This window comes from Poromitra crassiceps (assembly GCF_964638095.1).
Source record: "Poromitra crassiceps genome assembly, chromosome: 3".
Taxonomy (NCBI): domain Eukaryota; kingdom Metazoa; phylum Chordata; class Actinopteri; order Beryciformes; family Melamphaidae; genus Poromitra; species Poromitra crassiceps.
In genome coordinates, this window is record NC_139625.1 from 60,719,812 (window position 1) to 60,743,291 (window position 23,480).

Genomic DNA, 23,480 nt, shown 5'->3' on the forward strand with positions numbered 1-23,480 from the left:
AGTTTGTCCCCAGACGCTTCACTGCAGCTGCCCACCGCTCCTGGCCAGCCCGTGGCATGGAGGAGGACGAGCCAGGATGGGTCAAACTGCGGAGGACACATTTCACGGCACCATACTGTAGCATGTTTGTGGTGTTTGTGACAAAATGACAGTTTTGTCCGTCCGGTTTAATCTTAAACATGAACGGATCTAAACCAAGATGGCAGCAAGTCCACTGACCTCCTACACTCTCTTCTCTTCACCATCAAAACTCCCTTCATCATAATCAGACCTCTCTCATCCCCTTTCTACTCTCTAAATATTCTCTTCTCTTATTCAAACGCATCATTGCCACACACACGATCACCCGCTTCGCATCGCAACACTTTTGCTCACCGAGTCCTGTTCCACCAAAATGTAAAATGGCCCCTGTGGCCAGGAGTACGGTGGCTCAGCGGTTACGCAACCAACTTGGCTAATGTCACTTCCCCTGAGATGTCAAAGAAGTCAGCGGCCCTCCCCTGGCCCCTTTGCCTCCACCCCCCTCTCTCTGATGCGATTAGGGAGATTCACTTTCCATTTCCCTCAGGGGCCGGGAAGTACAGTGTGTGTGTGTGTGTGTGTGTGTCTGTGTGTGTGTGTGTGTGTGTGTGTCTGTCTGTGTGTGTGTGTGTGTGTGTGTGTGTGTGTGTGTGGATGGATGGTGTGAGGGTCTAAATGAGCGTGGACTCTCAAATATGATCGATGGAGAGACTCATTTACTGAAGCGCGAAAGCACTTTATGTGTCGGCAAATGTGGAATATAAATGTAGACCAAATTACACGATTAGGTGTTTATTGTGATTATTCAGCAAAGACGAGGGGAGCAGAGTAAACTGCTATGAAGGTATGAAAAAGAAGAAAAAAAAGTTCTGTGCTACATAGCAAAAATATCAATATTATAATTAACTTTTTTTTTCTCGGGCTGTTGATCTTTCATGAGCAATTCAGTGTTTCATATTCATTCAGGAGTGGAGAGCCACCACCGATGAAGCCATGCATAAAATTGGCTAATGTTTACAATGACATCTTCTATCATCATAAATGATCCAGATGAGAACAGTTTCATCACTTTAACCTACAGTTGAAGTGAAACCGGCACCAGAACAGAGACAGACCCGAAACCCAAAACCAAAGTAACACATTACAGGCGGAGCAATTTGTTGATGTCAGTCAGGGCTAACAATGACGAGCAGTAACGGGCGTCAGGCGGTTGATGGGACGTGGATGAGAGGAGCAGTAATGGGCGTCAGGCGGTTGATGGGACGTGGATGAGAGGAGCAGTAATGGGCGTCAGGCGGTTGATGGGACGTGGATGAGCGGAGCAGTAATGGGCGTCAGGCGGTTGATGGGACGTGGACGAGAGGAGCAGTAATGGGCGTCAGGCGGTTGATGGGACGTGGATGAGAGGAGCAGTAATGGGCGTCAGGCGGTTGATGGGACGTGGATGAGAGGAGCAGTAATGGGCGTCAGGCGGTTGATGGGACGTGGATGAGAGGAGCAGTAATGGGCGTCAGGCGGTTGATGGGACGTGGATGAGCGGAGCAGTAATGGGCGTCAGGCGGTTGATGGGACGTGGACGAGAGGAGCAGTAATGGGCGTCAGGCGGTTGATGGGACGTGGATGAGAGGAGCAGTAATGGGCGTCAGGCGGTTGATGGGACGTGGACGAGAGGAGCAGTAATGGGCGTCAGGCGGTTGATGGGACGTGGATGAGAGGAGCAGTAATGGGCGTCAGGCGGTTGATGGGACGTGGATGAGCGGAGCAGTAATGGGCGTCAGGCGGTTGATGGGACGTGGACGAGAGGAGCAGTAATGGGCGTCAGGCGGTTGATGGGACGTGGACGAGAGGAGCAGTAATGGGCGTCAGGCGGTTGATGGGACATGGATGAGAGGAGCAGTAATGGGCGTCAGGCGGTTGATGGGACGTGGATGAGAGCAGCAGTAATGGGCGTCAGGCGGTTGATGGGACGTGGATGAGAGGAGCAGTAACGGGCGTCAGGCGGTTGATGGGACGTGGATGAGAGGAGCAGTAATGGGCGTCAGGCGGTTGATGGGACATGGATGAGAGGAGCAGTAATGGGCGTCAGGCGGTTGATGGGACGTGGACGAGAGGAGCAGATTGGGCATCAGTGGGTGATGGAGGAAGGCCAGAGGAGGTTGGCATCGCTCAGGAACAAGGCATGCTGCGCCAACCTGCCACCTGCTGCTATTCATATACCCACTGTACACTCATTTACACACACAGTACAAACACAGGGGGCAGGGATGGGAGGAATGCAGTACTCTGCAGCACGTTAAGTAGTCTGATTACTAACTAGCAACTTAACACATTCGTTTTTCACTTCTTGCAATGCATTATTAGTAATAATGGCATTCTAGTTTAAAGAAAGTAGTAATCATTTATTACTACTTTCTTTAAACTAGAATGCCGACACTATTATTTTTCTTCCAGGTTTCATCTTTGTTGGTGCAAAGTAGGGGTGCACCGATCACGTTTTTTGCCACCGATCACCGATTGCCGATCACCTATGAGAAATATCTGCCCAACCGATCATCGACCGATCACCGATTACCGATTACCGATCACCGATATATATATATATATATATATTTATTTATTTATTTTGTAAGCAGCTATAGCAGTCTATTATAGAACAGTTTCCATTTTACATATAGGCCTACATTTCATGCATCAAATTGAAAGTGCAGCACATTTTCTTTTTTTTCTACATCAATATTTTATACTGTGTAGGCTAAAGGAAACCGCCAACATGATTTTTTGTGTGTGAGATAATTGGAGCACAAGACTGTGTTGAACTAAATGGCTAGTAGTTCAGTCCAGTTCCCCCAGTTCAGTTTATAAAAGAACAAAACTCATTCCACTTTGGGATTTCCATGTTACCAGTTCAATGCAGTTCAGTTCACTCAACAAAAATACTCCATTTTCCGGGATTTCCCTGTTACACAAGAAAAATAACTTCGACCCAAGGAATCTATTTTATCGATTAAGCTAAAGCGGCTAAAGCTAACCGGAGCTATTAACGTTAGGAGGATACACGCAAATATGGATCAAACACGGACTTTACAGCATGCAAATGCCTCGGTAGGCGGGAGGACTGGAGGTAACTTCTCTCTGCTGAGTCTGCTCTAATCACCAGCTAATTTGTGTGATTCAAAGACGCAAGGGGTGTGTTGACAGTCTGGTGTGGTGTGTGGAGGTGAGTACACTGACGAAAGCAAAGCGTGTGCTTTGCAACACAATGATATAAACGTTAGAGCACAATATGAAAGTTAAACGATAGACATTGAAGACATGAAAATGGGCTGCCTCATGTTTCTCACGTGCAGCATGATCGGCTATGCAATCGGCGACAATAAAGAAATATCTGCAGCAGCAGATCACATATTTGAGGTCAAAATCGGCCGATACAGATTGCGTGCCGATCGATCGGTGCACCCCTAGCAAAGTAGAAACATTTAAAGTCCAGCTGCAGTCTATATGCTTGATCTACATGCAAATAGTCTTCATCTACAATAATGATGAATGACGTCGGCGGACGACAACGACGAGAGGGGCCAATTTGAAATCGACCAATTCAAGATGGAAAGACAACAAGACAGCCAATCAAGCGGCATCACCAAGAGACCAGCTACGCGAATACATGTAAAAATGGTTGCTGTGGTGTGTAGGGGGCGTTATTACGAAACCCACCGCGGTTCTGGCAAAACCACGCCCTGTGCCCGCCTACGCAGCTGTCAAGCGCCGGGATTGGCCAGGCGCCCATGCTCACGTGAGCCAATAGGACGAGGATTTATTTGACAAGCTCCAGGTGCGCTTCCTGACACGACACTGACTGACAAGGCCTCAGCCTGCATGAAAAAGCTCCACGGCGTGCTGCCAACATGATTTCAAATGAAAAAGAAAAACGGTAAATTAACATTGTTTTAACAAATCTTTCTCCATCAAAACTTCTTAGCAAAACTAACACAGTTAGATTGTTCTTATAGTGCAACTTTTTTCATCTCTTCTTAATCTGATATTTGAGGCAATAATGAGCTTTCTCCTCAGAAATTCTGACTCCAGTCCATGCCCCGTGAGAAAATTGCCTGCATCAACCCCAAGAGTAATATCTCTGGGTTTCCAGTTTTGAAGGTCTGCTTTGAATAGTAGCCTATATAATAAATACCATAGTAGTCTATTATTCTGATATTGATATTATGTACACAAGATGCAAGTAGCCTAAATGCATTCATCACTACCTCACTCAAACTATTTCCTATTAACTATTTTATTGTTACAATAAATTAACCATTTTCATGAGTATTTATATGAGTATTTATAATTATATATTTTAGTTTTGGTTTTATTTGTTGTGATGTGTGATTGTGATTTTACTTTATGTTATTGCATGTTTTTGTAGATTGGTGTTTTAGTTTCTTGTTGTGGGTTTTTTATGAGTATTTATAATTATATATTTTACTTTTGGTTTTATTGATTGTGTATGATTCAACTTTTTATCTATGATTTTATATTATTGCATGTTTTTGTAGATTGCATTTTGTTGGGACTTCACTGGACTGGAACAAACGGCTGGACTGGGGGGAATGAATAGCTGTGCCAAAAAAAGAAGAAGCTAGGCCTATGTGCTGTAGCCTATTGTATTTTTCATTTTATATTTTTAATTTGCAAGTTAAACTGTCAGCTGAGCTCTATTATTGAAGCTTTGGCGAAAGCCCTGAATTTTACAATGATGTCTTAAAATAAATACCGGTATGTTTAAAAATCGATTGTGTGTTAAAAGCTTGTATGTTATGTTTTCATTAGCATTAATATATTACACTAAGGAAGGTATGTGACCATAATCATTTCAATGTCTGCTATCAAGAGCAATTCAGTTGGTTCATGAAATCGCTGGGCTGCGTGCCGTGCAGTGTTTGTGGTGTCGGAGATTTGAGCTGTCAAAAGAAGACAAAAGACTCACTCCTGGCCAATCCCGCCGCTTGACTGCTGCGTAGGCGGGCACAGGGCATGGTTTTGCCAGAACCATGGTGGGTTTCGTAATAACGCGTGTAGGGGCCGTCAGGTGCCTTTTTGTATTTTGGACACGCCCATTCCCATGCCCCCTTTTGGACAGTGGACGTGGAAATGTATTAATCATAGTCTATGATGTCTAGTAAACTTTCAATTCTAAACCTTACATGTATGTGGCCTCATTTTAGCTTAGATGTCTATAACCATAGATGATCATTTTGACCACGGCTAAACAACAAAAAATTGCTCATAGGCTGGCAGCAAAAAACACATTTTTATAGCATGTTTTGAAGTGGGTAACGCAAAAGTACTGTTACATACTTTATTTCAAGAAGGACTAACATTGCAGTTCAAGGTAAGTAACAACGCAAAGTAACTCGGTACTTTCAAAAGGGATTTCCCCCAGCACATGCATAGTACTGTACTGTACAGTGCAGGCAGTGGCACGCATATTGCCTGCCTTGTGAAGATGCAAATGGAGGAAGTGCTTTTACATGTAAATGTGAGCGCCTGTGGAATGATAGAGCTGAATATGAAGACACTGTACAATAGTGCTGCTGCACCACATGGTCTCGCCCACACACGTGCCGACAAAAATAGAGCTTTTCCTGCAGCGCGACCATTGCACCGACAGACATTCCCCTGAACGGCTCCTGGTCATTGACACGTAAACAAATACAAGCACACACATGCACGCACGCACGCACGCACGCACAGACACACACACACACACACACACACACACGCACACGCACACACACACACACACACACACACGCACACGTATCCAGATGGAAGCTAACAGCATGCTTTGGGCAAATGGATTCAAATGAGGAACACATGAGACTCTCCCTGTGTGGCGGCTTTCACATGCTCTCGCAACCTCATACACCTTCAGGGCGAGAGGAGAATAGGCAAGGGGTGTGTGAGCGTGAGTGTGTGTGTGTGTGTGTGTGTGTGTGTGTGTGTGTGTGTGCGTGTGTGCGTGCGTGTGTGTGTGTGTGTGTGTGTGTGTGTCTGTGTGAAAGAGAGATAACCAGTTAAGAGCGGTCGAGAGAGAGTAAAAGAGACATAGAAGAAAGGGAAGGGAAACGAAGAGTTCAGGGATAGAGCGCCAAAGTCACACCCTCTTCCAGTTTAGGCATACAAACCAAGGGATTTCATCTACCATTTATTTTTCCATAGACATTTCGTAAAAGGCTTATAAAAATAGTTTGACTTGGTCAAACCAAATGATTCAGCTATATGTGGATATGGATTCACTCAGACCATAACTTAAAAAAAGTTAAAAAAAATGGTCTTAGTGAAATCATCATCCCTACAATATTGTCACAATATTGATATAGGTATTTGGTCAGGAATATTGTGATATTTGATTTTGTCCGTATTGCCCAGCCCTAGTGCTACTGTTTACCTTTGGAATGTTGGAACTATCTGACTTTGGCCTAGCACCACAAACAAATACTGAGTCAGCACATTGGCTCTGTCTTGCAGGAGCCTGGTGGGTCGTCAAGGCTGATTGAGTGCACCTGGGCCCGGTGTGCTGTTGGGCTTTATCCACCTTATTTCTAGCTGCCATGATGCCTGATGGGTGCTTCTTCCGCTTCCGGTGTAATAGACTGTTTTATAGTCTATGGTTTTAACTTGACAAAAAAAACGTCTATGAGGATTTTACAGCAGAGCCATTCTGCTCTACAGCCGTGTCGTTCGGGTGCTGGGATAACGTAATGCATTGTGGGTAGTCGGCTACTGTGCCTAATGCTAGTGGCTAGCGTAATAATTACTTTACATGGCAGTAAAACGCCACTGAATGACCAAATTGATTTAACTTTTAACTAGGGGTGCACCGATCGATCGGCAAGCAATCTGTATCGGCCGATTTTGACCTCAAATATGCGATCGGCTGATTGCCGATATTTTTTTATATTATTATTATTATTATTATTTTTTATACAAAAAAAAGCCCTATCACTAATCAGGCTTTCCAACGATATAAAATACAAAGCCAAATGGTATTATTAAAGGGGAGAAATAATCAACCTAAAATAACGTTTCCAAACTTTTTTTGGGGAGTTTATATATCGGTGATCGGTGATCGGTAATCGGTAATCGGTGATCGGTCGATGATCGGTTGGGCAGATATTTCCCATAGGCGATCAGCAATCGGTGATCGGTGGCAAAAAACGTGATCGGTGCACCCCTACTTTTAACCATTTCGAGTAACACTGTTTCCATACGGACCCCCAGCGTTGGTTAGTTGTTTATAACGTGACTATATTTATAACTTTTATAACGTACTCCAGTTTCCGGTTTATAATTCGGGTCTGCAGCCGAGTATAACAAAGGAAATGGCAAGCTGCAACAATAAGTCACGTTAAACCGGACCTTGTACCCACAATTATTTGTTACAGTGGGGCATTCAAAAATAAGGTGGATAGTATACAACAGTTAGTTCCGGCCAAGCAATTTGATTGGACAAGAGGGATCCTAGCCGTGCTGATATTTCACGATAACAGCATTGTGTGTATATCACTCCGCTTCACCGCTGTTCTAAATGTTTCCTTGATTAGGCTGCGTTCAAACAGCGCTCGCACCCAGGGACAATATGGATTTAACCTTAATTATGAATGGTAAGCTGAAATCGTCTGTGCTAACCTCAAAGTAGCTAACGTTAGCTTAGTTAGCTTGCAGTCGGGAAACTGCAGGCAGGAGGTTTACCTGTTGTTGCTTGCTTGGCAACACTTGGTAGTGCAACCCTGGGGGAACTGTTTTTGTTGGCGGAGGCGAATAGACAGAAATCATCTGTTGTTGCAAATTACTTGCCTACTGCCTACTAATTAGTGCCTACTGCCCAGGTGGGGTATCTCGTCGTAAGGGCCTTTCTGTCTGTGTGGAGTTTGCATGTTCTCCCCGTGCTCCCCCAGGGGGGTTCCTCCGTATATAACCCCCCCCCCCATTAAAAACATGCAGAAGATCAGATCGTCATCGTCATCCGACCAGTGACGACAACATCCGAAGTCGGTCCCCGGGCGCTGTACGAGAAAGCGACCACTGCTCCTGGCCTGCCCCCCGGAGGAAAAGGACAAAGCCAGGATGGGTTAAATGCAGAGGACAAATTTCACCGGCCACCGTCAGCATGTGTGTGTTTGTGGCCCTCCGTGCATGTGTTGATGTGTAACCGTGTGACAATAAAGACGGGCTTGTCCGTCTGAAATCGTGTTTTTTTTTTTTTTTTTTTTATCGTGTTTTTGACTTAAAACAATGTTATTACTTGATGAATAGCTTTGTTTATGCTGTAAAACTGTTGTATAAAAGCAATATCACACTGGAGGTCGTGCTGTTGTTGTCTAATATCGTCACAGCTGTGATTATCTTGTCACGGCTGTGATTATCTTCAGCACGAGGCCACGACCTTGAGTGTGATATTGCTTAATTAGAAGCCTGCAGACCATGGAGTGTTTCTCTCTCCTCATCTACAGTATGCACCTTATACGTTCCCTTCTTTTTGTTTAGTATAGTTTGTGTTGTTTGCTACTCCTTAGTTTTAGTTTTAAGTATTGTTGTTGTAACTTTTACTTTGGCATATGACACCCTCCTTTGTTACTTCCTTGAGCCGGGTTGTAACATGTTTTTGTTGTTAAAACAAAAACAAGTAAACAACAACACAAACTACTTCTAACCAAAACAACAGTACAAAAGGTGTACATAGGTGAGGAGGGAGAGCAACAGTGAAAGCTTACAGTACACCAACAGTACACCAGCACTCAATCAGCCTAACGACCGCAACCAGCAGGCTTTTCATCGATCTAGGAAGTATTGTGGTATTGTTTTGTGCCGTTAGCTGTGCTAAAGTAGTAAATTATGAACATTACCAGTTTTTGCACTCTACATTACTAAGAAGTGAATAATCAGTGGCTTTCTGCTAACTTCCAATCTTTAAAGTCCATTTTAGAGGAAGCTGGGTGCCATTTGTGTGTGTTGGAGTGCCCTGTAGAGTGGATTACAAGGCAGAATAACATTATAAACATAGGCAACATGGACAAGAAAATTAATTTACCATTGAACCTGAATAGCCAAGCCACCACTATTGCAATAGGCACACCTAGTCTTGTTTTAAATTCACTGTCCACTTTTCCAGGAATTTCCCCCATTTCCCCCATGAGGTAACACAAATAAAATTAAGAAAAACTTCCACAAATAAATAATCAGACCCACATATGAGTGCTTGATCCTGAATTGTTATGGCCTTTTTGTCATCCGTGTAGTGCAGCAGTAGATAGAGTCCCTGCCTATCAAAATGAGGATCACAGGTTTGAGCCCTGTGTTACCTCCAGCTTGGTCAGACATCCATACGGGCATAATAGGCCCTTTTCACAGCAGGTTTGAGGTGGTAAAGCAGGAAGTAAAGCAGGTCTAACCAATAACATTAATAAGGGCCCTGGTGCTGGAACACCTAAATGGAATGGAACCATCATTAATGGTATACACTTGCTTTACTTCCTGCTTTACCACCTCAAAACAGTTGCTGTGGAAAGGGTCTATTGGCTGTGTCTGCAGATGGGAAGCCAGATTAAGGGTATGGCTAGCGCCTTCTCTGGTCGGTTGGGGTGCCTGTTTGGGGGGGGGGGGGTACTTTGGGGAATAGCGTGATCCTCCCACGTGCTACTGTACGCCCTGCCGGTGAAACTCCTCACTGTCAGGTGAAAAGAAGCGGCTGCACATGTATCGGAGGAAGCATATGCTGTGCTGGTCTACAATTCTCCCCAGATCGGCAGAGGGCGTGGAGCAATGACTGGGACAGCATAGGTATTATTGGCCAAACTTATAGGCCTCTTTCACATCAACCGTTTTGAGGTGGTAAAGCAGTAAGTAAAGCAGGTGTAACCAATAACAATAATGAGGGCCCTGGCACTGGAACACCTAAATGGAATGGAACCATCATTAATGGTATTGTGGTAATGTGTTTCTGGGTGTTGAGTGTTCAGAAGCAGCGAGTGTGCCCCCTCCACACAGAAAATACAGCAGGAACCTTCGCCTCTCTAGACGATGATGTCATCTCTCACGGTTCTGATCCAAACATCATACCCAAGGACGGCAAGCCAGCGCTGCTGTGTTATGTAAGAGGGGGAACGTGCGCACGCACGCACGCACGCGCGCGCACACACGCACGCACGCACGCACGCACGCACGCACGCACACACACACACACACACACACACACACACACACACACACACACACACACACACACACACACACACACACACACACACACACACACACACACACACACACACACACACACAGGGGAGGAAGGTGTGTGTGAACAGGCCAGTCATTTCAAACAAAGGCTAGATAGATAGATAGATTGATAGGGAGATAGATATATAGATGGATAGACAGACAGATATAGATAGATAGACAGATAGACAGATAGATAGATTGATAGACAGATAGATATATAGATGGATAGACAGACAGATAGACAGACAGACAGACAGACAGACAGACAGATAGATTGATAGACAGATAGATAGATAGATAGATCGATACGATAGACAGACAGACAGACAGATTGATTGATTGATAGACATACAGACAGACAGACAGACAGACAGACTGATTGATAGACAGACAGATAGACAGATTGATAGACAGATAGATAGATACTGTAGATAGATAGATAGATAGATAGATAGATAGATCGATAGACAGACAGACAGACAGACAGACAGACAGACAGACAGATTGATAGACAGAAGATAGATAGATACTGTAGATAGATAGATAGATAGATAGATCGATAGACAGACAGACAGACAGACAGATTGATTGATTGATTGATTGATAGACAGATAGATTGATTCCAGAAAGCCAGTGTAACTTTACCCACGGATGTTTAAAAATGCTCAAAGCAGCTTTACACAGGCCATTGAACCATAGTAAAAAATGTCTGCAGTTCACCTGGGAAATGCTATCTCTGATCAAAGTCTCTCAGAAGAAGGAAATCAAACAGAGGTTGGTTGGTGTGTCTTTATCTGAGTGTGAGCACAGTGCACGTCTAGACATACAGATTAAAGATTATACCAAGCAAAAAGATCAATCCCCTCACTCCTCTAGGATTATAACCCCGGTCTGTGTTCTATGTTCATTTTCCAGTTTATAATTGCTCATGTCTTGGCTCAAAGTCATGCAGAGACAGAGGAGAGAGACGCTCCTCTCTGCAGAGACAGAGGAGAGAGACACTCCTCTCTGTAGAGACAGAGGAGAGAGACGCTCCTCTCTGTAGAGACAGAGGAGAGAGACACTCCTCTCTGTAGAGACAGAGGAGAGAGACGCTCCTCTCTGCAGAGACAGAGGAGAGAGACACTCCTCTCTGTAGAGACAGAGGAGAGAGACACTCCTCTCTGCAGAGACAGAGGAGAGAGACACTCCTCTCTGTAGAGACAGAGGAGAGAGACACTCCTCTCTGCAGAGACAGAGGAGAGAGACACTCCTCTCTGTAGAGACAGAGGAGAGAGACACTCCTCTCTGCAGAGACAGAGGAGAGAGACGCTCCTCTCTGCAGAGACAGAGGAGACAGACAGACACTCCTCTCTGTAGAGACAGAGGAGAGAGACGCTCCTCTCTGTAGAGACAGAGGAGACAGACAGACACTCCTCTCTGTAGAGACAGAGGAGAGAGACACTCCTCTCTGCAGAGACAGAGGAGAGAGACACTCCTCTCTGCAGAGACAGAGGAGAGAGACACTCCTCTCTGCAGAGACAGAGGAGAGATGCTCCTCTCTGCAGAGACAGAGGAGAGAGACACTGCTCTCTGCAGAGACAGAGGAGAGATGCTCCTCTCTGTAGAGACAGAGGAGAGAGACGCTCCTCTCTGCAGAGACAGAGGAGAGAGACGCTCCTCTCTGTAGATACAGAGGAGAGAGACACTCCTCTCTGTAGAGACAGAGGAGAGAGACGCTCCTCTCTGTAGAGACAGAGGAGAGAGACACTCCTCTCTGTAGAGACAGAGGAGAGAGACACTCCTCTCTGCAGAGACAGAGGAGAGAGACGGTCCTCTCTGCAGAGACAGAGGAGACAGACAGACACTCCTCTCTGTAGAGACAGAGGAGAGAGACGCTCCTCTCTGCAGAGACAGAGGAGACAGACAGACACTCCTCTCTGTAGAGACAGAGGAGAGAGACACTCCTCTCTGTAGAGACAGAGGAGAGAGACACTCCTCTCTGTAGAGACAGAGGAGAGAGACACTCCTCTCTGCAGAGACAGAGGAGAGAGACGCTCCTCTCTGCAGAGACAGAGGAGAGAGACACTCCTCTCTGTAGAGACAGAGGAGAGAGACACTCCTCTCTGCAGAGACAGAGGAGAGATGCTCTTCTCTGCAGAGACAGAGGAGAGAGACACTCCTCTCTGCAGAGACAGAGGAGAGATGCTCCTCTCTGTAGAGACAGAGAGAGACGCTCCTCTCTGCAGAGACAGAGGAGAGAGACACTCCTCTCTGCAGAGACAGAGGAGAGAGACGCTCCTCTCTGCAGATACAGAGGAGAGAGACACTCCTCTCTGTAGAGACAGAGGAGAGAGACGCTCCTCTCTGTAGAGACAGAGGAGAGAGACGCTCCTCTCTGTAGAGACAGAGGAGAGAGACACTCCTCTCTGTAGAGACAGAGGAGAGAGACACTCCTCTCTGTAGAGACAGAGGAGAGAGACGCTCCTCTCTGCAGATACAGAGGAGAGAGACACTCCTCTCTGCAGAGACAGAGGAGAGAGACGCTCCTCTCTGTAGAGACAGAGGAGAGAGATGCTCCTCTCTGTAGAGACAGAGGAGAGAGACACTCCTCTCTGTAGAGACAGAGGAGAGAGACACTCCTCTCTGCAGAGACAGAGGAGAGAGACGGTCCTCTCTGCAGAGACAGAGGAGACAGACAGACACTCCTCTCTGTAGAGACAGAGGAGAGAGACGCTCCTCTCTGCAGAGACAGAGGAGACAGACAGACACTCCTCTCTGTAGAGACAGAGGAGAGAGACACTCCTCTCTGTAGAGACAGAGGAGAGAGACACTCCTCTCTGTAGAGACAGAGGAGAGAGACACTCCTCTCTGCAGAGACAGAGGAGAGAGACGCTCCTCTCTGCAGAGACAGAGGAGAGAGACACTCCTCTCTGTAGAGACAGAGGAGAGAGACACTCCTCTCTGCAGAGACAGAGGAGAGATGCTCTTCTCTGCAGAGACAGAGGAGAGAGACACTCCTCTCTGCAGAGACAGAGGAGAGATGCTCCTCTCTGTAGAGACAGAGAGAGACGCTCCTCTCTGCAGAGACAGAGGAGAGAGACACTCCTCTCTGCAGAGACAGAGGAGAGAGACGCTCCTCTCTGCAGATACAGAGGAGAGAGACACTCCTCTCTGTAGAGACAGAGGAGAGAGACGCTCCTCTCTGTAGAGACAGAGGAGAGAGACGCTCCTCTCTGTAGAGACAGAGGAGAGAGACACTCCTCTCTGTAGAGACAGAGGAGAGAGACACTCCTCTCTGTAGAGACAGAGGAGAGAGACGCTCCTCTCTGCAGATACAGAGGAGAGAGACACTCCTCTCTGCAGAGACAGAGGAGAGAGACGCTCCTCTCTGTAGAGACAGAGGAGAGAGATGCTCCTCTCTGTAGAGACAGAGGAGAGAGACACTCCTCTCTGCAGAGACAGAGGAGAGATGCTCCTCTCTGCAGAGACAGAGGAGAGAGACACTGCTCTCTGCAGAGACAGAGGAGAGATGCTCCTCTCTGTAGAGACAGAGGAGAGAGACGCTCCTCTCTGCAGAGACAGAGGAGAGAGACGCTCCTCTCTGTAGAGACAGAGGAGAGAGACGCTCCTCTCTGTAGAGACAGAGGAGAGAGACACTCCTCTCTGTAGAGACAGAGGAGAGAGACACTCCTCTCTGCAGAGACAGAGGAGAGAGACGGTCCTCTCTGCAGAGACAGAGGAGACAGACAGACACTCCTCTCTGTAGAGACAGAGGAGAGAGACGCTCCTCTCTGCAGAGACAGAGGAGACAGACAGACACTCCTCTCTGTAGAGACAGAGGAGAGAGACACTCCTCTCTGCAGAGACAGAGGAGAGAGACACTCCTCTCTGTAGAGACAGAGGAGAGAGACACTCCTCTCTGCAGAGACAGAGGAGAGAGACGCTCCTCTCTGCAGAGACAGAGGAGAGAGACACTCCTCTCTGTAGAGACAGAGGAGAGAGACACTCCTCTCTGCAGAGACAGAGGAGAGATGCTCTTCTCTGCAGAGACAGAGGAGAGAGACACTCCTCTCTGCAGAGACAGAGGAGAGATGCTCCTCTCTGTAGAGACAGAGAGAGACGCTCCTCTCTGCAGAGACAGAGGAGAGAGACACTCCTCTCTGCAGAGACAGAGGAGAGAGACGCTCCTCTCTGCAGATACAGAGGAGAGAGACACTCCTCTCTGTAGAGACAGAGGAGAGAGACGCTCCTCTCTGTAGAGACAGAGGAGAGAGACGCTCCTCTCTGTAGAGACAGAGGAGAGAGACACTCCTCTCTGTAGAGACAGAGGAGAGAGACACTCCTCTCTGTAGAGACAGAGGAGAGAGACGCTCCTCTCTGCAGATACAGAGGAGAGAGACACTCCTCTCTGCAGAGACAGAGGAGAGAGACGCTCCTCTCTGTAGAGACAGAGGAGAGAGATGCTCCTCTCTGTAGAGACAGAGGAGAGAGACACTCCTCTGTCTCTACAGAGACACGCTCCTCTCTGTAGAGACAGAGGAGAGAGACGCTCCTCTGTCTCTACAGAGACACGCTCCTCTCTGTAGAGACAGAGGAGAGAGACGCTCCTCTCTGTAGAGACAGAGGAGAGAGACGGTCCTCTCTGCAGAGACAGAGGAGACAGACACTCCTCTCTGTAGAGACAGAGGAGAGAGATGCTCCTCTCTGTAGAGACAGAGGAGAGAGACGCTCCTCTCTGTAGAGACAGAGGAGAGAGACGCTCCTCTCTGTAGAGACAGAGGAGAGAGATGCTCCTCTCTGTAGAGACAGAGGAGAGAGACACTCCTCTGTCTCTACAGAGACACGCTCCTCTCTGTAGAGACAGAGGAGAGAGACACTCCTCTCTGTAGAGACAGAGGAGAGAGACACTCCTCTCTGCAGAGACAGAGGAGAGAGACGGTCCTCTCTGCAGAGACAGAGGAGACAGACACTCCTCTCTGTAGAGACAGAGGAGAGAGATGCTCCTCTCTGTAGAGACAGAGGAGAGAGACGCTCCTCTCTGTAGAGACAGAGGAGAGAGACAGACTCTCCTCTCTGCAGAGACAGAGGAGACAGACACTCCTCTCTGGGAACATCCACAGTCAAGAAGGCAGGCTCTCTGTTTAGCATAATGAAGGTGCTCTTTACTGCGAGTGTGAACACGTATCCTGTGATGTGGTGATGTGGTGCTGGGAGAGAGCGCGCCACGGTGCCCGGCTGCCCGCAGAGCAATGTGTTGGAAATACATCTGCACTAGTTCAGTCGCGACGCCTGTTCGGGGGGAGGGGAACTGGGGGGAATAGCGTGATCCACCAACGCGCTACATCCTGCCGGTGAAACCCCTCGCTGTCACGTGAAAAGAAGTGCCTGGCGACTGCACATGTATCAGAGGAAGCATGTGCTAGTCTGCGGCTCTCCTCAGAGCGGCAGAGGGGGTGGAGCAACGACCGGGACAGCAGGGGGGGAATTGGCCAAGTACAATTGGGGAGAAAATGGGAGAAAATTCTGAGGAGAAAAAATAAAACAAAAAGTATGTGCGCAATACAACCCGCATTGTGTGCTCTCCCCACAGCTGGGGATCGAACCGGGAACCTGTGGCATGGGAGGCGGACACTCTTGCTGAGCGGACTTGGACATACTTGTCAGATGAAAGGTGGAAAATGCCTCTTTTGTAGCTTCAAATTTCAGGGTTCTAGTTTTCATAAAGTGGACCCTGAGGGTGACAATGCCTTGACAAGGCACTCAGTCCCCAAGAGACAATTGTTCTCTGGGCTGTTGAGTGCAAAGAGTGTGAGTGTTACTGGGTTACTAAAGAGTTTGAGTGTTACTGGGTTACTGATCACTGGGAGGAAAAAGACACCTCCTTGCCAGCACATTGGCTTATGGGAGGCCTTCTTGGAAACTGAGCTCGGAAAATAAAAGAGGATTCTCGGATGGTCCACTTTGCTCCCAATACTTATGATAGATTGTAGGGATGCACCGATATGAAAATTTTGGCCGATGCCGATAACCGATATTAACATTGCTGTTATGGCCGATAACCGATATTTACCGATGTCGATATGATCTGTATAAAAACACATTTCTATGATAATAACATTTTGTACATACTGAAAAACACATGTAAACACTGAATTTGAAAAATGTATACATTTCTTTATTTCAAAAACATTTGTAAAAGTAAATCATAGATTTACTGCATTATTTCATCTCAATGTGAAGAATTTGGCTGATACCGATAACCGATATTAACATTGCAACATTGGACCGATACCATTACCGATATGTTAAAAAATGACTAACATCGGCCAATACCGATATGATTGCCGATATATCATGCATCCCTAATAGATTGTGTCGTGCATTTGGGAATAATTATTTTACCAGTGTTTCAGCCAACAAACTATAGCTAAACTAAACCAGTTAAACGTTTGTGAGTTTGCATTTTCCTTCAGTTTTACTATTTTCCACATTTTAGAATAATAGTAAAGACATCAAAACATAAATGCATTTAAGCAGTGACCAAAAAGGTGTTCAACAATTCAAAACAATCTTATATTTTAGATTCTTTAAAGTAGCTGCCCTTTGCCTTGATGGAAGAGGCGAAGATTTTGGAAAGAAATGCATATATTATGCATCAACTTCACTATTTATATTTGTCTAGGAAACAAATGTCAAGCATTTAAGCATACGCCTTTAGATCAAAATGGCTTTAAGAAAATGAAACTCATAGTAGACTCAATCAGGCATGTCCAAACGTTTGGCTGGTAGTGTGTCTCATACCAAATCAAATAAAAAGCAGCAGTAACACACACAGATCCATGCCTCTTACATGGCTGCTCCTGTCTTTTGCCCTCACTGTATAAGACTTCAGCATCTGTTAAGATGCTGAAGTCACAGCTGATGTCACATTCCACATGTCAAAGGCACACACAAGTGAATGCATCGACAAATAGGCCATCCTCAAAAGTCAAAATCCAATCTATTTCAGTAGGCTAGTGTGGGTGGACTCAGTTGTGCAACATCACACCTGGAGCACAGCAGTCCAGGCTGCAGAAGCTGAAGTATAGGCTAGGTAAGAAAAGCAGTTGCTGTGGTAAAAATGACTGGTGTAAAGTAAAATGGTGATAAGGGTTAATTGCTATCTAAAAATGCCTGCTCTCTCTCTCTCAACTATCCTGATTCAAGCAGGCTCGCCCACGCTGTCCATTGAAATTCTCTCTGATTGGACACTGGCCGATACGTAGCAGCGTGCCTCAGGAGAGGATGACGTAATCTCTTTTTAAAACAGCAGCGTTGAGGGACACCCTGCACTCTTCTGCACCTTATGTCACTATGTCACATGATCTCCAGGAGAAAAACAACTCTTCCATATAGACTGTGACCTACAGTATAGCGCGGCTGGGTCCAACAGGAAGAATTAGTAAATGATGTCACAATTTTAAAGAGAAAAAATTGTAAAGAAAGGTGGGAAATAGGCCTGGCATGAGGTTAAAATGACTTTCATCCCAAAATATTCACTATTATAAAAATTGCAGCTTCTCAACAGTTGCAGGCTGCAAGTTAAGTACAATTCATGAATATTACTAAAGCTATTAGCAGAATTGTAACCGCTTTGCTTCCAAAATAGACCAAAACATTTTGGAGGACAGAGTCATGCCGTGAGTGATTAATTCCAGCAGGTAATATAATCACTTGGGATAGTGTTCTGAAACGAAAGCCTTCCTTTTAGCACATTCATTGGCACAAGTGAACCTGATGGCCAAACTGCATCATAGGAAGAGAGAGAAAAAAGGAAAAAGGCAGGGGAAGCACTGTAATTAGGACATGGCTGTGAGGAGAGAGTGTGTGGCCCCTGAGGCCCATTGGCTCTGACTTCAAATGGCTTCAAATGTGTGTGTATCACTATCCTGCTCTCTGGAGCCAACCGGACATCATGCCATCAGCTGCAGCACTGACTCGCTGATGTAGTTGGGTGAACTTTGACCTGCAGTCAAAGACTACATTTTCAGGAAAACAAAAATCTTTTTTGCATCTCTCATGTACCAGACTGACACAATTTACCATGATGTACATTATGAACTTGCACATCATTAAGATTTAGGAATTAGGACTATATCTAACCTAAAATGTGTGTAATCAGTGTTTCGGTGGGTTTATCCTCCTCTACATCCCTGCTAACTTGACATGTTGGTCATGATAAACAGCAATAATCACAGGGCCGACAGTGTCATCTCTAACCTGAGCCACAATGAAAACCAATCAGGCTGTATGGGTGTTAAGTCCTCACTGCCCACCTATGACTCACAAAGACACGCCTACACTTTTCAAAAGACAGATTCAATGACTATTGGAATGGCAAAAGTTTGGATATTGTATTTGTTAAATAATCAAGTGTGATCATGGTGAATGGTATACCAAAGAAACACCACATTTTAATTTATTTTGTATATCACGACGTGTGTGTGTGTGTGTGTGTGTGTGTGTGTGTGTGTGTGTGGGAGGGGGGGGGTGTAGGCTAGGGTGCGTATTTCATAGCAACATCACCTATTCCAACAATTAGAGCAGCAATCAATTATTGTTGGTTTTATTAATTATCTACTGTATTGCCAATCCAAAATGCATGTGTGTGCGCCCTGATTATGATAGGACTGGGTGGGTGGGGAGTAACTGATGGACATAATAGCCATCCTTCCCTCTGCGTCAAGTGTTTCCACTGTTGATCCTTTCTTTTTCTGCAGGAACCTTGAATCACTGCGGTCACACACAAAACACACACACACACACACACACACACACACACACACACACACACACACACACACACACACACAGACAGACACACACACACACACACACACACACACACACACACACACACACACACACACACACACACACACACACACACACACAGACACACACACACACACGCATGCACACGCTCCATGCAACACCCTCGACTAATCGAGCTGATAGATCAGACAGCAGCTAGGCAGGCAGATAATAATCCAAACGGGTTGTCTTTCTCTGCGGCGAGAACACAACAGTCTGGCTCCCGACATAGGCGGTCATTGATCTAAACGCTCATTAGGTAGACATTGGGTGATGATGGTGCAGCAAAGCAAAAACAAATTGGGATTAATCTGCTCCATAAAACAGACCGTGCGTGCACCTTCCCCACCGGCCCACCCCCTCACATATCTCCTATCTATCCCCCTGACATCCAAACGCGTAAAACGAGGCATAAAACATACAATAATGCCTCTGGATATAATAGTCGGTGGTTGTAATGGGGGATGTGTTAATTGCTTTCAAAAAGAAGGTGAGGGGCCAGTCGAGAAACCGCCGCTATTGTGTCGCGCACCGAGAAGCCATCATTGCAACTAGGTTAAACCGCTCAGCCTGGCGCACACGCTCCTATCAAACACATCAAATAAACCAACGTAATGTCAGCGGGTTGTACCTTTGCTTTCCTGTCCCTCTTCTTCCCTCGTCTCCTCCGCGTTGGACTCCATGGCGGGCTTTGTCCCATCCATTATGCTAATATTTTTTGGTAAATAGGCTCCGTGTGGCACTTGTACCTATCTGATGCTGTATCCTGGTGACTCGGTGTGCGCGCTCTCTCTCTCTCTCTCTCTCTCTCTCGCCCCCTCTTGCTCTCTCTATCTCGCTCTCTCTCTCTCTCGTAAAAAAGCGTACATGGCACTCTCTCATAACAATCCAGTTTCAAGATGCAGACGCGCTGTCAGATTGGATTTATTTTAGCACACGCAGATTAGCGCGCCCCCCCCCCAACGATGCCAGTTAACGCTCTCTTACAATCTCATTGAAACAGCGGTTTTTTTTTTTACTGTAAATGTCCTACTTGATGATGGATTGTGGTAATATCCTCTACCTCCTTTAGCCACCTGATCCACGGGCTACTACATTTCATTTTATTTCATCACTCCCTTCTCTTGATTAATACAAGTGTGAAACTATGATTTTATTTAGATGTTTTTATTGAGTCAGAGGCTACTGTATAAGGACAAAATGTGCAGTGGATGTAAATATGCAAACTCATGAATACACCACTATGCATGAATAGGCCCACACACACACACACACACACACACACACACACACACACACACACACACACACACACACACACACACACACACACACACACACACACACACACACACACACACCGCCCCCTCTCCATCTGGTGGCTTGAGAGGAAGAGGGAGGGAGGGACAGATAGATGATGGGGGCAGATAAGAGAGGAGGATGATGATGATGAAGAAGATGATGATCTACTGCGTGGAAGGGGGGGACCAACCCAGACAGTCTGAACATTAACACAGCAGTATGCCCGTGTTTGTATAAGTCCACACACCTATCAGAGTTTATTTAACACTTTTCCATAGATTTAAATAGCTGCTCCAGACAGAGCCATACCAGCTCTTTTATTGGACAAACCACTGTTCAACTCCAAATAACTGAAAAATCAACACTTAGCCATTACTGCTACAAAATGTGGCATGATGACTTTAAAAGCAGATAAGTGTATAATCGTCCAGAATTTCAAAACAAATTCTGACATGTTATTGTTCCTATCGCAGAAAGTATAGGCAAAAAACACACAGAGAAAGCCTGGTGTGTCTTGTGTGTGTGTGTGTGTGTGTGTGTGTGTGTGTGTGTGTGTGTGTGTGTGTGTGTGTGTGCCAGTGCCATGCATGCGTGTCCACAATTAATACCATTATCCTAATGTTTGTGTGAGTGTGTGACCATTGCTAGCCTACTATTATTCTGGAAACGCACGCTTAGTACAAATTATGTATATTAGTGACAAACGTCCTGAGTTTGAACCTTACTTCTGAAAAAAGCTTTCCTTAAAAATCCCAATAATTTCTAATCGTCACACAAACAAATCAATAAATAAATTATCAATCAGAGTCTCTTTATGACTAAATAATCATACTTTACTGTATGGACAATAGTCATGCTTCACTGAAGTAGAGGCCTGGGCCAACCCTTTGTCTCTTTTGGACGATGCTGATTGGCCGAGGGTTGACTCCCGTTGTCCAATGAGAAAGCAAATGAGGCGAGACCCCTGATGTTTAAAAATGGGTGTGGCTGACAAACAGGAGGAAGGGAAGGAGGGAGGAGGTTCCCCCCCATTCACCTCATTTTCTAATAATAAACATCCTGAAACAATGGGACGCCATCTGTCCTGAGTCCTCTTTAATCAGCTTTTAATTCAGGCACACGTGACCCTGATGCAGACCTGCATGGAGCCAGACAAAGCTCAGCCCACACAACTGTCCAGGAAATCCCAGCAGACTGCAGAGAGAGGTAACCACCTTTGATCCCATACAAACACCCACACAGCAGTGGCTAACATGACGTGATGTGTTTAGGCTGAAATGAACGCCCACCAATCGCCAAATATAAGATTAAAATAATTAAGTGCATCTCATCATCTGGTAAATTGGGGGGAATAGCCTCCCACACGCCAAGTGCTGCCGGTGAACCTGCTCGCTGTCAGGTGAAAAGAAGTGGCTGGCGACTGCACATGTATCGGAGGAGGCATCATGTGCTAGTCTACAACTCTCCCCAGATCAGAGGAGGTTGTGGAGCAACAACCGAGACAGCAGGGAGGGGGCCAAGTACAATTAGGGAGAAAATGGGAGACAAAGCCAAAAAAAAATTGATAAATAAATAAAATAATAAAATCTGTGTGTGTGTGTGTGTGTGTGTGTGTGTGTGTGTGTGTGTGTGTGTGTGTGTGTGTGTGTGTGTGTGTGTGTGTGTGTGTGTGTGTGTGCGTGCGTGCCTGTGTGTGTGTTTGGGGTGGGGGGTGGGCTGTGGGCTGTGGTGACAGAGGATTGAGTATAGCCCCCATAGGCCTATATAATCGTCTATACAGCCATATGACTAAGCCTGTGTGTGGAGTGTATTATCCAGAAACCGGTGACAATGAACAGAGGTTTGGACTAGACAAAGACACACACGACTGCTGTACCTTAACCAGTGGTTCCCAAAGTGGGGGTCGGGAAACTTCAGTTAAACTTTTCTTATCTGCCTCCTTAAACTCTTGGCGTCCATTAAGGGGAGAGACACGAGTGCCTGGCCAATGTCTGTCTTCCCTTATTACAGTCCCACATAACGAAGACAATGGTTGTGTCTGTAATGCAAGGAAGCTTAATATCATCTAGTTACCTAACTAGATGATTGTTTAATTAGGTATCTCATTTTAATATAGATGCTTAAAAAAAATAACTTGTTTCAGACGTCCTCATTCTTGAAGGTAGCATCACACGTGACAGGTCGCACTGGTGCTGTTTCCATTGAATAGACAGACCTTTTATGACCAAGCTTGATGAAGTTGTTTCCCAAAGCATTTGGCAATAAATTAGTATGAAACTGCATGGCTGATGGCTGTTTTCTCTAACAACGTTATTATAATCCAAACAGGTCGAAGCTTCACAGGCGAACGTTTCATTGTTTTTACGCTTTTAATTTGAAGGCAAAAAAGGGAAATGGTACGTGTGAAATGATAGAATTGACAGACCAGTGTCAATTCTATTTACCATCACACCATTTTCCGTATCGGCCTTCAAATTATAAGTGTGAAACCAAGATAACGAGAATGTTGCATTTGACAAACAAATTGGTAACGTTACTTAAGCAATGACAGCTTGTCATTTAATAAAGCACAGTTAAAATTAACTCCACTTACACTTTAAGGGCTGCCATGCTGCTATCCTCCTGGCTGTACAGTGTAAGTCCTGCTTTGGGGCACGCGGAGCGGGTTTTCTAAACTAATGTTAATGTTAGCTAGCAACCTAACTAGCTGGATGCTGTCCATAACAGTCAGGTAAGATGCTTCCTACTATTGTTCAAAAGTGACTTTCCTGACACTGTACAAACATCTGACTGCACAGAAATTAAGTAAAGGTTGACGTTATTGACTATTCTAGAATAAAAATTAAAAGAAAGTGACAGATGTTTGATATTTAGCCAACAATGTTTCACTTTTTTCTGATGCGGTAAGCTTTGTGGGCGCCGCCATAGGGGCTCGCTTGGGCTCGCTCCGTTCTTCTTCATCGTTTTGGAAGGGACGCAAGGTATTATGGGATATCCTAACCCACCAAAGGTACCATGATATGGTTCCTCGAAAATTATCCATAACC

General features: G+C 45.7%; 1 protein-coding gene across 1 annotated transcript in view; it reads right to left on the reverse strand.

Annotated features, from left to right (window-relative positions):
* Positions 1 to 19,890, reverse strand: part of LOC310774031 (neuronal membrane glycoprotein M6-b-like) — a 47,459-nt gene extending 27,569 nt beyond the window's left edge. Inside the window, exon 1 of the mRNA XM_083634092.1 lies at positions 19,763 to 19,890. Within this exon, the coding sequence (XP_083490218.1) occupies positions 19,763 to 19,835 (73 nt within the window). The 5' untranslated portion in view covers positions 19,836 to 19,890. The remainder of the gene's footprint in view (positions 1 to 19,762) is intronic.
* Positions 19,891 to 23,480: the final 3,590 nt, after the last annotated feature.